The sequence below is a fragment of the Pecten maximus genome, chromosome 5, assembly GCF_902652985.1.
Source record: "Pecten maximus chromosome 5, xPecMax1.1, whole genome shotgun sequence".
Taxonomy (NCBI): Eukaryota; Metazoa; Mollusca; class Bivalvia; order Pectinida; family Pectinidae; genus Pecten; species Pecten maximus.
Window position 1 is genome coordinate 26560933 of NC_047019.1, and position 15816 is coordinate 26576748.

The following is a 15816-nucleotide window of genomic DNA, read 5'->3' on the forward strand; positions in this document are numbered from 1 at the left end:
TAATAAGCAAACATATTAAACACAAATACAAGCAGTTTGAGGGGCCGCATGGGGTCCTATCTATGACCAGGGAGGGAGGGAGGGAAAACAAAGTTGACACGCAAGCCAAAGTATCTCGAATGAATAAAACTTCTGTGATTCAAACCTAAACCGGGACCTAGGGGACCCTGGGTAAATCGGGGATTGGACGGAGGCCGTGAGTACCAGCTTACTTCACTGACCAATCATTGGACCCACAGGGACACACCCCTCACAGGCCCAGGCAAACGGGAAAACAATTAGCCATTTTACATTAAAATTTTACAATTCTCTCCCCTGCCTGGTCAACGATATTTACAACATAACAACTGTATGCCCGTAACAATTTATTGTATAACACATTAGAAGGCGTCAGCCAGTTAGGGTGCCATGCTCCACTTTACTTAAATGTCTCTGGTATGCAAATGGCATAAGCAAGGCAACCCCAAAAGGAAATACACCTCTAGCACTACATGCAAGCTTGTTATCGAACACACAGCTTTAAGCATCTACATGATCAAACTCAAATAAATGAAGATCAATTTAAACAAAGCTCAATTAAACAAAACTCAAATTAAACATAGCTCAAATTAAACATAGCTCAAATTAAACATAGCTCAAATCAAACAAAGCTCAAATTAAGCAAATTAATAATACTTATGAATAAGCATGTTAATAAGCAAACATATTAAACACAAATACAAGCAGTTTGAGGGGCCGCCAAGCCTCCGGCCACCAAGCCCGAAAAAACTGCGGGAGGCTGATAACTTGGTTAATGATGCAATGCTAAAATTGCATCTCTCATGTTTCTGCAAACCTGAAGCCTATCCTCTAAGGAAAAACTGATATACGTTTTGTAGGCGTCGCTGGCCCAATCCCCCTGCACCTGAATTAACTCCCCTGGAATCCCCAAAGAAAAGGCCCAAGTGGCCCCTCCCCTGCGAAAACTATGCGAAGAGAACGAGGCAGCATCTAGGCCTACACTATGAATAAGTTCCCGTAGCCTCTGCTGAAATTGTGGGTAACAAAAGGGGACAATTTTCTTTCCTGTAGTCTTAAGGAAGGCTGGGGCCCTGGGACGTGCAGGGTTTAGATCAGTCATGCGAACAAAGGCATGTAAAGGACAAAGTGGGGACCCAGGAATGGCCACCAGAGGGGAACGCACGATCCGATGTCCGAATTGATTGGTCTTAGACCACTTTACGACAACCAAGAGGACCCCATCCTCTACTAAAATATCCTGTCGTAAAAGATGTTTACTAGGGTCAAATTTGTGACTACTATTAGGCATTAAATTAGACTTCCGCAGCATGAGATAGAAACTGAATAAAAACATACACCACAGAGTGGTGTCCTCTGGATCATCATGATCTAGTCGCTGATGTATCTTACCGAGAATCTGAGGGGTGATAGGTTTCGCTTGAGAGGGACAATGTGGGTTCAACCTCGACAAACCTTTCAAAACTAAGTTCAGTTCATATTGTCTAATGTCATACTTTAAGTTTAGCAACATGTGAAGAGTTTTGACTCCCGCTATATAGTTGCGAATAGAATCGACACTGATGAAAGTCCGACTTAAAAACTGAGCGTAAAGGCATATAATCTCCGTGCTTACCGGCAACGGCTGTTTCCGGAACGCTTCGCAAAACAGAAAATAAGCTTTCCATTGTGTACGGAAATTTCTATAAGTACCCTCAGCGAAGGCTGCTCTAGCGGACACCTTGAGATCTTTCCTAAGCTGTGACCAGGCAGTGTCTGGAAGGATGAAACAGGAGTCATAAAAGCCTGATATCGCTAAAATTTACCTTATAAACTAGGAAAAGATACACTGCTATGTATATAGTGTCAACATATGTACAAAACTGAAGAAAAAGGTAAACCACCAAGAGAGGGATACATCACTATATATATACCCTGTCTCAACTACTATGTATAGATAATCTACCAAGAGTGGGAGAAGGAGAACATGCTAGAGGGTACTACCTCCTCTACCAGGTCAACTTCCTTGGTCAAACGGATGAACTCCTGCTGGTGTATAACATCTAAATGCCACCTGGATAAATGGTCTGGTAGTCGATTTTGAATTCCAGAGATGTGTTGCGCCCTGATCTCAAATTCAAAACTAGCAGCAAAGTAACATATCTCTCTGAGACAGCTCTGCATAAATTGAATTCTGGACCTACCTGAGTTGAGGACCGATACCGTGGCTTCGTTGTCACATAGTATGACAATTCTCTTACCTTTAAAGGCACTGGCCCAGAGTTTTATACTCACCATAACTGTTAACAACTCTAGGATGTTTATACATGGGGACAGTTGAAGGATGGTGTCTGGGAACTCTGTATGAAAGTATCTACCCATGAAGTAGCCTCCCCCGCCTGTGAGACAAGCATCTGAGGCAAACTCAGTGTCTGGAGTGGACCATTGTTCCAGAAACATAATGGACACACCGTTATACTGTGCCAGAAAAATGTGCCACCACAATATGTCCTTTCTCACCTCTTCTGAAATACTCCAGGAACGATGACTGTCCTGACCAATCGACCGGAGCCAGTTCAATATACGGCTAACAAAAAGTCGACCTGGACGAACACAGGCAGCGACAAACTGTAATTTTCCCAGCAGGGATTGAATCTCCTTTAAGGAAGCCCTTTCCTTTTTCAACCATTCGCAGGTTAAGATTCCTATTTCCTGCAACCTAAAATCAGGGACCTCTAAGACCATCCTGACTGTGTCAAACAAGACACCCAAAAAAACCATACGAGTGGCAGGAGGCTCTGCCTTCTTCTCCGATTCGATAAAGCCACAATCAGAGAGAAGGGAACCAAGTCTCCAGAAAGCCAAATCTGCCATGTCCGGGCACTCAGCCCCTGCAAAATCATCTAGATAATTGAGGACCAGAAAACCGTCCTGCAGCATTAAGAACGAAATCAGACTTGTGACTCTTTGACAAATGTACGCTGCCGAACGCAAACCCATAGATAAGACCCGATCAAAATACATCTTACCTTCCCAAGAGAAACCTAACAAACGAATATCTCCCGGGTCGATGGGAATTTGTCTGTAAGCCTTCCTAAGGTCTCTCTTGAAAAGACAACAACCCCTCCCTTTCTCCTTGATAATCTCTACCAGGTCATCTACCCTGGGGTATGACAATGAGATGGGGTCCCCTAAATATGAAGTCTTGGGGATACAACTATTTACTGACTTAGAGTCCGGAAAGCTCAAATCCAAAATTATGCGTCTTTCCTCAGAATCCCTCTTTGGAACTGAGTTTAAGGGGGAAATCACCATGGGTAAGGAAAACGGATTTTCCTCAAATGGACCTAACACCGACTCATTTGCCAACTCAATACGTAAATACTCACTTATTTCCTGAGGAAAGTCTGTAGCTCCTTTGTGATTTCTGTACTTGATAGAAGAACTTACCTCTGAAGTAGCCTCCTGGCGATGAATTAAGAGGTGGTTGTCTAACCCTATGGGAAAACCAAACTCTAAAAATTTTAAAACCTCTAGATCCGAGTACAACTCTAACCTGTCTTTCATATATCTGATGTTAAAATTTGACTTAACAGGGGTCCTTTGGGTATTAAAATTAAAGCAGGATTGAACCTGTAAATTTCTAACAGTTTCTTCGGGTACCTCAGAAACTATATCATCTACAGCGTCTATAGGTATATGTCTATAATCAATATCTTGGCCACCCGATACAAACAAATTACCTCCAAATTCAAAAGGCACATACTCGGGTTCTATAATTGAGGTGTCTGGATCTATCTCAATACCTACAGACGGGACGGTTAGTCACAAGGCATTTGGACATGTCTCTGCTGATTCAGGATGTTGTCTTTTTACCCCATCTTTTTTCCAACATGTGGCACAGATATGTAGCAAATGCCTTTTGACACCCCGTATGTCGCCATCATGATCCCCTCTTTCGCTACAACGATTTTTCTGAAACATTACACAAAACCAAACTCTCCCAGAGTCCGACTGAATCGGACCACTATTTCTGGGTTTCTCATTTTTTTGCATCAACACATGTTTCGCCAAAATTGGGACTTCAATACTTGAGGGATCATCTGACCATGATCTCTCACCCAACTCTATCTTGCGAAGCCATGCCGCATACCATGCAAGCAAGGCTTTCCATTCATAAATATTGCTATAATACACAATTTTCTGAAGGAATACTGTCCTTCCTTCCTTCTCTGAAGCAGAGCTCGTCTTGGAAATTATCTCAAGCTCTCCCGCCACAAATAATTTAAAGGTGAGATCTTGAAACTGGGGATTCTTACTTACATATTCGTATTGAAGAAAGTGGTGGGGATAAGCTTGAGGGAATTTCACGACGTCTCCAGCTTTAGCTTTCAAACCAGATCTGAGTTTTTCACCCTTACGTGCTCGTTTAAAGCTATTGTAGGAAGCCGATGAGGCGACTGATAGAGTGTCAGAGTCAGTATCACTACCGGAAAATTCCGGCAACACCCTGGACATCTTCTTGCTCGATCTGCTGACCAGCTGGTCCATTTTTCTCAGTTTAATCAAGTCTATGTCGTTAGGCATACCTGAACCAAGGCCAGTCGCTGCTGATTGAGGCTGATCCTGCTGGATGTCATCTAACTGCCTCTGAAGATCATCCCGCTTCTTCCTTCTGTCCTTTAATGCACTGTTCAATCTGGCCGACTCCAGTTTTTTCTCTAACAGCGCGATCTCCCGGTCTGCCTCCTCAAGGCGCTTGTCCACATCACTAACCAAAGGAGACTCGATGCAAACGTTCTCTAGACTGCGATTAGCCCGGGGCGTGACAGATTTACCCCCCTTCAGCCATTCCTGCACACGAAGCGAAAAATAGGTCCTCTTGATTTGCAATGTTTATAGACAGTTCTTGAGGGTTCGTTTCAGATATATCGGACACACTACTGTTCCAATTCCCTTCGTGTAAGGATCGATAATCAATTCGGGATTTGGTTCTACGATTTCTCTGCATGACCCAATCAAGTTCATTCACCATTCACCGGCCATATTAACAAGTGCGTAAATCGATGTTCCCAACACAAATCGGATCGTTGGACTCGTAGCTCGGAGTTCCCAACACAATGGGAAATAAATCGAGAGTTCGTAATTATACAGCTTAATCAGGTTTCGTGTCGAAGAATTGATTCTCCTGATCTTCTGTTACTCGAATATGCTCGTGATTGATACCATCGTAATGAAAGTTCGGTCGTATGTGCCCGACTTATGCTCCGAACTTCCGACTTGACGTGACCGAAAACAAAGTTGACACGCAAGCCAAAGTATCTCGAATGAATAAAACTTCTGTGATTCAAACCTAAACCGGGACCTAGGGGACCCTGGGTAAATCGGGGATTGGACGGAGGCCGTGAGTACCAGCTTACTTCACTGACCAATCATTGGACCCACAGGGACACACCCCTCACAGGCCCAGGCAAACGGGAAAACAATTAGCCATTTTACATTAAAATTTTACTATCAACATGACCATTCAAGTATTTTCCAGACATGACCTTCCAATTCATACCAATATTGTATGTCTTTATGTACATGTACTGGACGTTCCTTAGGGATCCAATATTAGAAATAGTTTTATTAAAGTATTGGGATTTCGCTCCTCCCTATCCAGAGTATAAAATCTCTGTCGACCTATTTTTATTTCGCTCCTCCCTATCCAGAGTATGAAATCTCTGTCGACCTATATTTATTTCGCTCCTCCCTATCCAGAGTATAAAATCTCTGCCGACCCATTTTTATTTCGCTCCTCCCTATCCAGAGTATAAAATCTCTGTCGACCTATTTTTATTTCGCTCCTCCCTATCCAGAGTATAAAATCTCTGTCGACCTATTTTTATTTCGTTCCTCCCTATCCAGAGTATAAAATCTCTGCCGACCCATTTTTATTTTTCGGTGGCCTCCTTAGTGTACCTTTAAGACCCTTAGCATCACCGATGTGTCCTAGAAGGTAGAAACAGTAATATACTGTAATGATTTCAGCTCTAGTGTATCTGACCTCTAATTTGTATTGAATGGTGCAAATATCTTGTGTGTATTTTAACAAGTACATGTTGTATAACAATTTTATATTCGAAGTGCGATGTCCGGATTAACGAGACATTGCTCTTTTCCATCATGTTATGGGAAAACCACAATCATACATGTATGTTAGGACTTGTTTGTGTAGCAAAACCGTGACATAACCTTTGTTTATTTCTAATTTATTTATAGGAATTGATCTATCAACTAATCTTCCCTCTATATCTGGCTGTTATGAAAACGTCATATCTTGCCATATTTGTTCATTATTGGTTACATCGTGTAACAGGTAATAAATAAGTCATCTGTTCATAACGGATGAATGTATAATTGTGTTATTGTTTGCTTATCTGAAAAGGATAACATCTATTGTTTACGTTCGTATCAATTGTGTTCTATATTTAAACTTGATCATCATATAAATATGTTATCTGAGTGCCTAAGGGCCCTATTGATACATGTACATGTAGCATGGAATGTGAAGAGTAACGTTTCAAATGTTCTTTTGTAGAAGAAAATAACATGAAGATTCCAAGATTTCTTTCCGGATTATTTGGATTCCTGATTTTACTACAACTTTGTTCCGGTCAAGGTAATATTCTGTTTTGCTTGCTTTGTTTCACATAGCCTTGTCCCAACATTTATGTAAAACTTGTTTTCGCTTTGGTTTTGTTATTAAAAGTTTTGGTTATACTTTCGACAATGATACATGTATGACATGTCCACGACAATAAACGGATTTAATTGATATGAACAATAAAGTATCGCTGAGTGATCTTCTAGCTGGAGGAGAAAGTATACATCAATTATTATATTGACGGTGTTAAACCATTATTCCTGTCATTAATTGAAGGTCTAATAATTATTAGTCTTTCGTTGTTTATATAATAATTTATATTGACGAAATGGTGTGTATAAGCACCATGCGCGTTTGCTTTCAAAATCCATCACCTATGTTGACAATAACAATCAAGCGGCAAATTGAAAAATGTATTCAAATTATATCACAGCTACCAATTGACGCTATTTGAATCATTATTGCTGTAGATGAATTCTTTGATTTTATGTACGTTTATGTGTTTCTTTCGTTTTTGTTTTTGTTTTGTTTTTGTTTTATGTAAGTCAATGTTACATAAAATTGTGGTTTAAATAAAGCATACATACCATAGTATTGTTTTATCTACAAAATTTTAATGTCTAGACAAACAAAATCGAATACCTTTCCTGTATATGTGACGTAAGAATTGTACCTGCTGCCCCTTTTGTATGATCGTAAGAGGCGACATGTCTTCCTATAGTGTCTCCCTTGACACTGCTCCACTTTTGTCACTTGATTGGCCGTTCATCCGTGTGTGGGAAGCTTTTGGTTCTGTCCCCTTGCCGCCGAGACTTACCTGAGTCTATCAAATGATAGTTGCTACTCATGGGGAAAATAACTGGGTTTGGTGTCCTGTCGTACATATGATCCTTTCTACACTGTACCTTCCCGAAACAAAAATACATATATATAGCAAATGTCTTTTTGTGACATTTCCGTCATTGGTCTTCTTTTATAAACTAATATTATTATGACGGAACCGATTTCTTCCAAAGAAATAAGTATTGACACGACCATTTAGTTTATTACTGCTGTACACTGGACCATTCCTATAGAATTTGTTTCTTTTCATTTCTCAGTGGATATAAATCCTCCCCTATACAAAACAGTACAGTACTGCCCGACCACGTAGGTTTTTCAAGGGTACCCCGGTTTCCTCCCACAGTAAGGCCCCTCGTGCGCCTCCATCCGGGCCAACAAGCGTGATTGGTACAAGTTAATATAACTTGTTTCGCAATTGTTGTAAAATAGATCGATTTTACAGTACAGTACAAGGTCACAACATATCAAACAACAATGTTCTCTAAACCTATAAAAGCATGTTAATCTCAACATGACCATTTGTCACCGTTGATATATAAACAATACGACAATGTGCCTCAATTTGTCACCGTTATAATATAAACAACAGTATAATGTGTCACCATTAGTTAAACAATTTACAGTTGTTTCATGCCTCATCAGTCAACAGTCAAAACCAACACCGAGTGAAAACTGTTTTGACTGTTGACTGATGAGGCATGAAACAACTGTTTTGTTATCTGACCATTGAGGTGAATGAATTACGAAAAAAAACCACTTGTCCAGTCTGAAATTCAAAATTGTATCACTCACAGAACCCTTGATGATATTCTTGGTATTAGCTGGGTCTCTGTTCTCTATGAGATTCAAAAGCCCGTCATCGTTTATGTTTTCAAACCTAGAAGTCATGTTTACAGTCAACCGATGTTTACAAACAGACGACAAGTAGTGTAGTCACTGTCATCTGTACGTTTGGAATTAGGCGCGTTCGATTGGGCAGCGCGTGATCGGGCAACAGTTCATGGGTAGCATTCACGGTAAATCACGTGACGGGGCAACAGTTCATGGGTAGCATGTTTTAGCATTCATCTTTCGGGAAAACAGTCAAATTTGGTTAATATTCATTTATATAGTGAGTCAGATAACAACAGTACAATGTGTCACTGTTATCATTTAAACAACACGACAATGCTTTACCCTTAATACATATATAAACAACAAGCAATATGTCACCGTTATCATATAAACAAAAGGACAACATGTCACCGTTATTTTATAAACAACAGGACAATGCGTCATCGTTATTATATAAACAACAGGACAATGTGTCACCGTTATTATATAAACAACAGTACAATATGTCACCATTGCATATATTATGTTCCAGGTTCATCCCCGCATATAGAAATAAAAGATCACGATGTAAAGAAAGGTAAGTTCTTACGACTTAAAGGAACATTCTATGCCAAACTCCGTTAAATAATGTCTAGAACGTAGAACTTTGATTGACTAGTATATATCAGCAAAAAAAATGGTTACCTGAATTTGAAATTTATTCTGCAAATTATTCTTAAAAAGATAATTGTTTTCATTAATTCAAGTTCGTATTGTTAGAACACCACTTCAAAATCACTGTTTCGTTTATATGGTAGAACAAATATATGTTGCTTTTTTGTCTCGTTGTGTTGATATTTTGTACGTATATTCAAAACTAACCTGAAACTTCCTTGGTACAGATGACGTGTTCTTTACCGTGAACTGCTCTCTCCAGCGCGTTTCTGCTGAGTGTGACTTCTTTATGTACTTCAACCAGACAGATTTGAACCAAACCCAAACGGATCTGTATATGAAGATAGATCTGTTTTCAGACTGTGTAAGAGACTATTTGTGCCTTCTAGTTCAGGTCATTTATCAAATCAGTGATGAAATTGTAATTCTGTCGATGAATCACTTTTGTAACATTATTTCGGTCATGAAAGTTTGCTCTGGAAAGTAATTGTACGTCTTTATCATTTTCAATGATACTTAACCATAACTTCTTAAACATTGTAACCATTACTTTCAATTGCATTTTTTATCACTAAAACATGACCATTGTTTTGTTTTATAGGAATTTGAAGCGACATTCTGTAATTTTGAATGTAAGGTAAGCATACTGTTCATTATTCTATATCGAATTTATCAATCTTTCAAAGCTACAACTTAGGCCATATTTACTATTTATTAGCCCTGCAAGTGGTTGTTCATTGGAAAATCGTACGAATCGGTTAACATCATTCACTTGTGCCACATGTGTTGACTGGACACATTTCGATACGTAGGAAAACGTAGTGACATGGTACATCCTGTACGGATGTCACACGTGGTGACCGTTGCATCTCACGGATGCGATACTACTGATTGGAACATTCTTACGGGCGATGAAGGGGATCTCGTGGTGCCACATGTGGTGACAGGACAGTAACATCATAATTGAAGGAAAATTGATGACGTTCTGTTTTGCACAGAAAATGCTGTTTTTGGAGAGAAATCCTGTTTTTTTTTCTCTTCCTTCTATATTAATTTTTTCTTTATCAGCAGTGAGGTCTGATATTTCCCCACTACGCGATGCTTCAGTACATTCACAAATTTCTTAAGCCATGTATGCTATTTTTTGAGGGGCCGCGGTGGCCGATTGGTTAAGGTGTACCGACACTTTATCACTAGCCCTCCGCCACTAGGTTACGAGTTCGTGGGGCAGTTGCCAGGTATTGACCGTAGGCCGGTGGTTTTTCTCCGGGTCCTCCAGCTTTCCTCCTCCTCCAAAACCTGGCACGTCCTTAAATGACACTGGCTCTTAATAGGACGTTAAACAAAAACAAACCAAAGCATGCTATCAATTAAAAAAAACTTACTAGGTTTGCGAAGATGTATGCGATTTCAATATTAGCATTAAGCCTATCTTAATAAGTAGTATATGTGGCAGTAGATATTGATTTATACGTATCAGTGTGATTCCTTCAAAAAAAGAAAAAGAAAAAAGAGAATACATACACACTGTATTGGAAATACTAGTTTATCAGCATCAACTTTAACAATATTGATGAGAGATTGAAGCTGCAAGTAAAAGCTTCCAATCGAGATTTTAAAAAGGTAAATAAACGAAGTTTCAGTATTTAGAAAATATTTCTAAGACCCGGTGAGGCAAGCTTGGGAAGTCAAGTGGCCTGAAAGTATCGTAGGCGCAGATCATAAAGATTTGGGGCCCTTGTTCGGTTTAGTTTTTCGTCAATAATTCAGGTAATACTGAATTAATTTTAATGAGAATATGTCAGATAAGACAACATTATGTCCATTAATATGTTATATAATTTTGCAGTTTTTCTGTGATGTTCAATCTTCCCGGTCGTCGGTCAATATAACAAACAATTATTAGCTAAATGTCATATTTTAGCACTTAACATACATGACATTTATTTCTCCCTCTATTATGTATGTAAAGGGTTCTAAACATTTGTTATTTTTGATATCTCGATTGGAAGCTTTTTAACTTGCACTGTTAACTTTAACGTGAAATGTTTGCTAATGGTATTACTTTTTTACAGACAGGGGAAACATTTTCATATTTTTTCATAAGAATAGCTGGAAATGTTCATCCGATACAATTCAAAAAGAGCTCGTACACAGTTAAAGTTCCTGAGGTAGGTAACAGTAGTGCAGTCTTGTACTCTTATTTGAAAGTAATTTGTAATACACCACATGAATATATTGCCTCAATATCATGTGTGTTTATAGTCGGAATATTGTTGCATGCTTTCGGGATGATGAAAATGTATACCTTATAAATTTGTAAAGTCACATGTATTAGCTCATACCGATTTTTTATCGGATTTGCACATTGATGAATCGGCGATTCCACAATATAACGCGGAAATATGTTCATGGTAATACAAAATATCACATAACAACACTTTATTGGTGCTAACTAAGTTTATCAAGCGGTGTGTTTTCAGTGCGGAAATCACCGCTAACGCATGAACGTAGACTGCATGTTTAAACTCGATGCATGGTTTCTCCATCTTGAGTCTTTGTCGCCATGTCTGTTATCTGTTATTTTCTTACAGTCAACAGGTACCGGTGTCGCCCTGTATGAATTTAAACAGGATATGCTTACCAGAACAGATTGCTATTATAGTAAAAATAAGGCGATTTTTGCTGTCCAGGTAATGACTTAGTATTGTATTCAAGTCGGCCAAGGAAAACCTGAGAATCTGTTATCTCAAAAATGTGAACAAGAGTAATTCTGTAAAGTTTTAAGTAAGCAGAAGTAATCGACACTCGTTAATTACATTGTATATGATTTTGTTATAAACAATATGTTAGATTTGCTATCAACCGAATGAAATACTAATACATTTCACGTTTCAATGGCATTCGTGCTATATGTTCTTTTATATTATGTTACGGATAAAAAAACTGCCGTATTTGAACAGTTATCGTTTTGTTAAAGATTAATCCTGTTCACATTATAAAGATATTAGTTTCTCACAATTTCTCCGTCAATCAAAGTAATAGTCTTTACAAAAGAAAAGCAGGGGTGCCAATTTGGACCCTTTGGTGACTATCACCAAAACGTTTCTTTTTTTCATATAAATACCTTGCACTTAGGTGGTCATGACATGAAATATATTTAAGATAAGGTCAGAGGCCATTTCGAGTTAAGAGGAGATAAAGTTTGTGTGTTGGGGGCGGGGGGTCGATTTCCCTTTTGACTCAGTTTTGGTGAAACATAATGATATTTTTGGAATCTTTCTTCATAATTATGAAGCATTGATATGGTGAAAATAAAACAACCGTTTTTGTGACTCATTTTTATAAAATAAGTTTCGTCAAAAATTCTAAAAAGAAATTATCGTGTTTTCATTATTCTTGATATTAGATTGTAGAAATACAACTGATGTTATTTGTATATTGAAATACAGCAGATATTAAATACTGCAGAAAAAATATTGTCGCCTACCAGCAATTCCAATAAAAAGATTATATCATTATCTGACCTAGGAAAATTCAATATTTTGTTGGTCATGTTATCTTCAGTTGATTTCTGTAAAGTTTGCACATCTTAATATATTATAATCCATAGTCAAGCCAGGTTTAGATTGCTAAGAATTTTATCATGTGTATATAAAATGAAATTCCAATGTGAATTTTTATTTCAATTCAGACACATAATGACACGTTTGAAGTAAAAGGCACCATCCCACCAGGATTACATCTTAAATCGAAGCTCGATTACGAGAAAACCAAGGAATATAACATCACTGTAGCAGCTATTGTAAGTAAACATGTATAGTATTTACTTAACCTTTCTTTTCTTCTGTTTTAAAACAAAATTAAGTAAATGCAAATAATATAACGACGTCGCTTATCTCATTGTTACAACGGTGACTACTGTGCCATGAACTTCACAAGCATGTGGTCTTGTTTAATTTTGTCATAAATAGTGTGCAATATAACTATAACACCGATTGCTAAAGCACCAATTAATTAAGTGACGAATCTTTTCAGCTGTATGATCAGAAAACCACGACGGAGTTCACAGTAATAGTTGAAGATGTTGATGACATGGATCCTGAGTTCCTCAACGGTCCTTACAGTCTGAGGATCACAGAAAACGTAAGGCAATGACGACTAGAAGGTTGTTTCTCAAGCCTCATGTGTTGGTTCCCCTTGGTCCCTAGTTTTTTTCCATTTGATTTTGTGTCTGATCCAGAAAACAATTTAGCCAGTAGACTGCCATCATTTTGGACATTTGTTTTCGATATTGCCTGACCTTACTGGGAGGATTTTCTTTAAACTTCCTAGCTAGGTTTCCATTGGTATCTGGATTTTTGGTTTATAGTATTGGATCTGGAAACTAAAATTTCAACCATGAGGTCATCTTTATTCTTACTATTCTTACAGGAAACTAGCAGTCTTAACACCTGTCTTTCGACTACCCCTGTGATCCAAGCGGAAGATAGAGACAAAGGTCAAGGTCGACAGAATCTAACTTACTCCATAACGTCGGGATCAAACGGTACTCTATGTATTCTGGAACATATCTTTATCACTTAAATAGCACAGGTTATCTCAACTTTGTTGTTAATAATGATACTATATATAAGCCAATCTCAACTGTGTGTCACGGTTTATTTTATGGTTATGTTTTCTTAGAACTATATGTACACATGAGCAAAAAATATATCTAGGAGGTGTATATCTATTTCAAACGCCTTAACAACATAATATAAGAAAAACCACCTATGCAACAAGTGAGATATAGCTCTTTATTAACAAGACAAAATAAATAGTACATTATTGTTTATAAAATATATTATACACATAAGTTATAAAATATTGATATCTATTTGAGAAATTCTAGTCTAAAATGAAAAGGTTACAAAATTTGTATGATACATATGTGAGTCAAGAGTAATGTTCTCTTAGTAGAATATCTAAGTAATATCCCCAACCCTCGTTTTACGTCATATCATATTTGTTCATGATATCACGATAAATACATTAGGGCTGTTGGTTGGGCATTTGTGTGAGTTAACTACTCAAAATGTTTTTTGCATGTTTTCCCCTTTTTTGTTTGTTCACACAGGTGTTTTTATCATCGAGAACAAAACTGGATGTATATTTGTTACCAGATTGCTATCTTGGGAAAAGAATCATCTAAATATGTACCACCTATCTATAAAGGTAATCATACCACGAACATGTAATAAAATCGTCTATTTTTTGCATTTAAACTGAAAACAGCTAAATGATGATTGAAAATAATCGTAACTTTAAATGCAATATCATTTTTCATATTCTTAAAATCTAATCATGCATGCAGGCAGAACAAGATAATGACCCGGATAGGTATGCGACTTCCGGTGTAACTGTGTACGTCATCGATACCAACAACCACAGACCAAAATTCAGCATGCCATACCACGCTGTCATTGATGAGCATGCACGTACTGGATCATACGTTACTCAGGTCCATGCTGAGGATGGTGATGAGGTTTGTTGTGATAAATGTGATCACTTAATCGAGCAAACTGTTAAATGTTTTTCAGTCATTGATATATTGGATAATTGAGCGAAGTCTTACTTTGGCGGTGTCATTTAAGGAAAATTTGCTAATACGGTAATTGGATATACATAATGAACTAATCATATCAGGCACCTCAATATCATGTATATGTAGGATAATAGAAAAAATATCAAAATGACCCTGCTTTGATTTGTATCTTTATATTTTCAGGGAAAGTTTGGTGAAATTCTTTATAAATTGACCAATTCCAATGGACTTTTTACGATAGACAACCAAACGGGTGTTATAAGTGTAGAGAACTCTACCGGTTTGGACAGAGAGACGTTTCCTAATATCACGTTAGAGGTATGTTGTGTTTCAAGTGCTGTATCCCAAATCAGATTATTATCTTTTAATTTTATTGTGTACTTTAGTACACGAACACTTTAACACTTTGGAATGCTTCTATCGGGCATTTAAATATAAATATACACTTATACCATATCCCTACAAAAAGAAATCGTTGTCCATTTTTGAGTGTTTAGACACGTGGTATTCATTCCTTAGTTTTAAATTTTAAACCTACATTAAACTTTATTGACTCCTGTGGATAAAACAATACAGATATAAACAAAATAATAGGAGCAATAAGTCCTAAAGTAGATTTTATCAAATATGAAAAATTAATTGTCCACGTTTCAACTTACCGTATGAATATATCGTTGAAATGTCCCTTAACACGTGGATAATATCTATTGCATATGGATTTAACTATAAACACAATATCTTTTGTTCTACATTTGTATGTCGGCAATAATTGATAGCTTGATATCATGCATATAGTTTTTTGTTTCCCATATACAAATGTACGCAAAGAAGCATGTTCAGACGTTCAGATACAGTATACGTTCTATCCTGTTACAGGTACAAGCCATAGATGTTGAAGCAAATGAGACGGGTGGCACCACTTCTGTTGACATTGACCTAAATGACATCAATGATCACACGCCGGCGTTTACACAGAATTACACATTCCACATCAGGAGTTCCGATACTGTAAATGTAGGTGTAAATAAAGTATTTCATAAAAATCATGTAGTACTTTTAACACACCATTACAGTTTATGAATAAATCGTATAATATTTTTCAGAACCTGTCTATAACTTTTAGACAATTATGAAAATAAACTTTTTCATTATGCTCATTAGCATATTCGAAAACGTGACAGGTGTCTTACTTGACTTAGATTACATGTCAGGTGTTGATTATGTTTAGGTTATCAATAGGTTATCAATATAA

At 37.5% G+C, this 15816-nt stretch overlaps 1 protein-coding gene across 1 annotated transcript; it reads right to left on the reverse strand.

Moving 5' to 3' along the window:
* Nucleotides 1-292: 292 nt before the first annotated feature.
* Nucleotides 293-8377, reverse strand: LOC117328376. Its single transcript, XM_033885904.1, has 3 exons — nt 8282-8377; nt 4587-4851; nt 293-1773 (listed from the first exon to the last, which is right to left on the reverse strand). Exons 1-3 carry the CDS (start codon nt 8375-8377, stop codon nt 791-793), a joined length of 1344 nt encoding a protein of 447 aa, XP_033741795.1. The 3' UTR covers nt 293-790.
* Between the last annotated feature and the right edge of the window lie 7439 nt (nt 8378-15816).

Excerpts from the sequence above, each read along its gene's own strand:
- LOC117328376 (XM_033885904.1), bottom strand. The coding sequence starts at position 8,377 with ATGACTTCTAGGTTTGAAAACATAAACGATGACGGGCTTTTGAATCTC. Across the intron at positions 4,852-8,281 it reads AGAATATCATCAAGGGTTCT|GAATGGCTGAAGGGGGGTAA; the intron begins GTGAGTGATACA and ends CTTCGTGTGCAG. Across the intron at positions 1,774-4,586 it reads AGCGACTGGCCTTGGTTCAG|ACACTGCCTGGTCACAGCTT; the intron begins GTATGCCTAACG and ends TCATCCTTCCAG.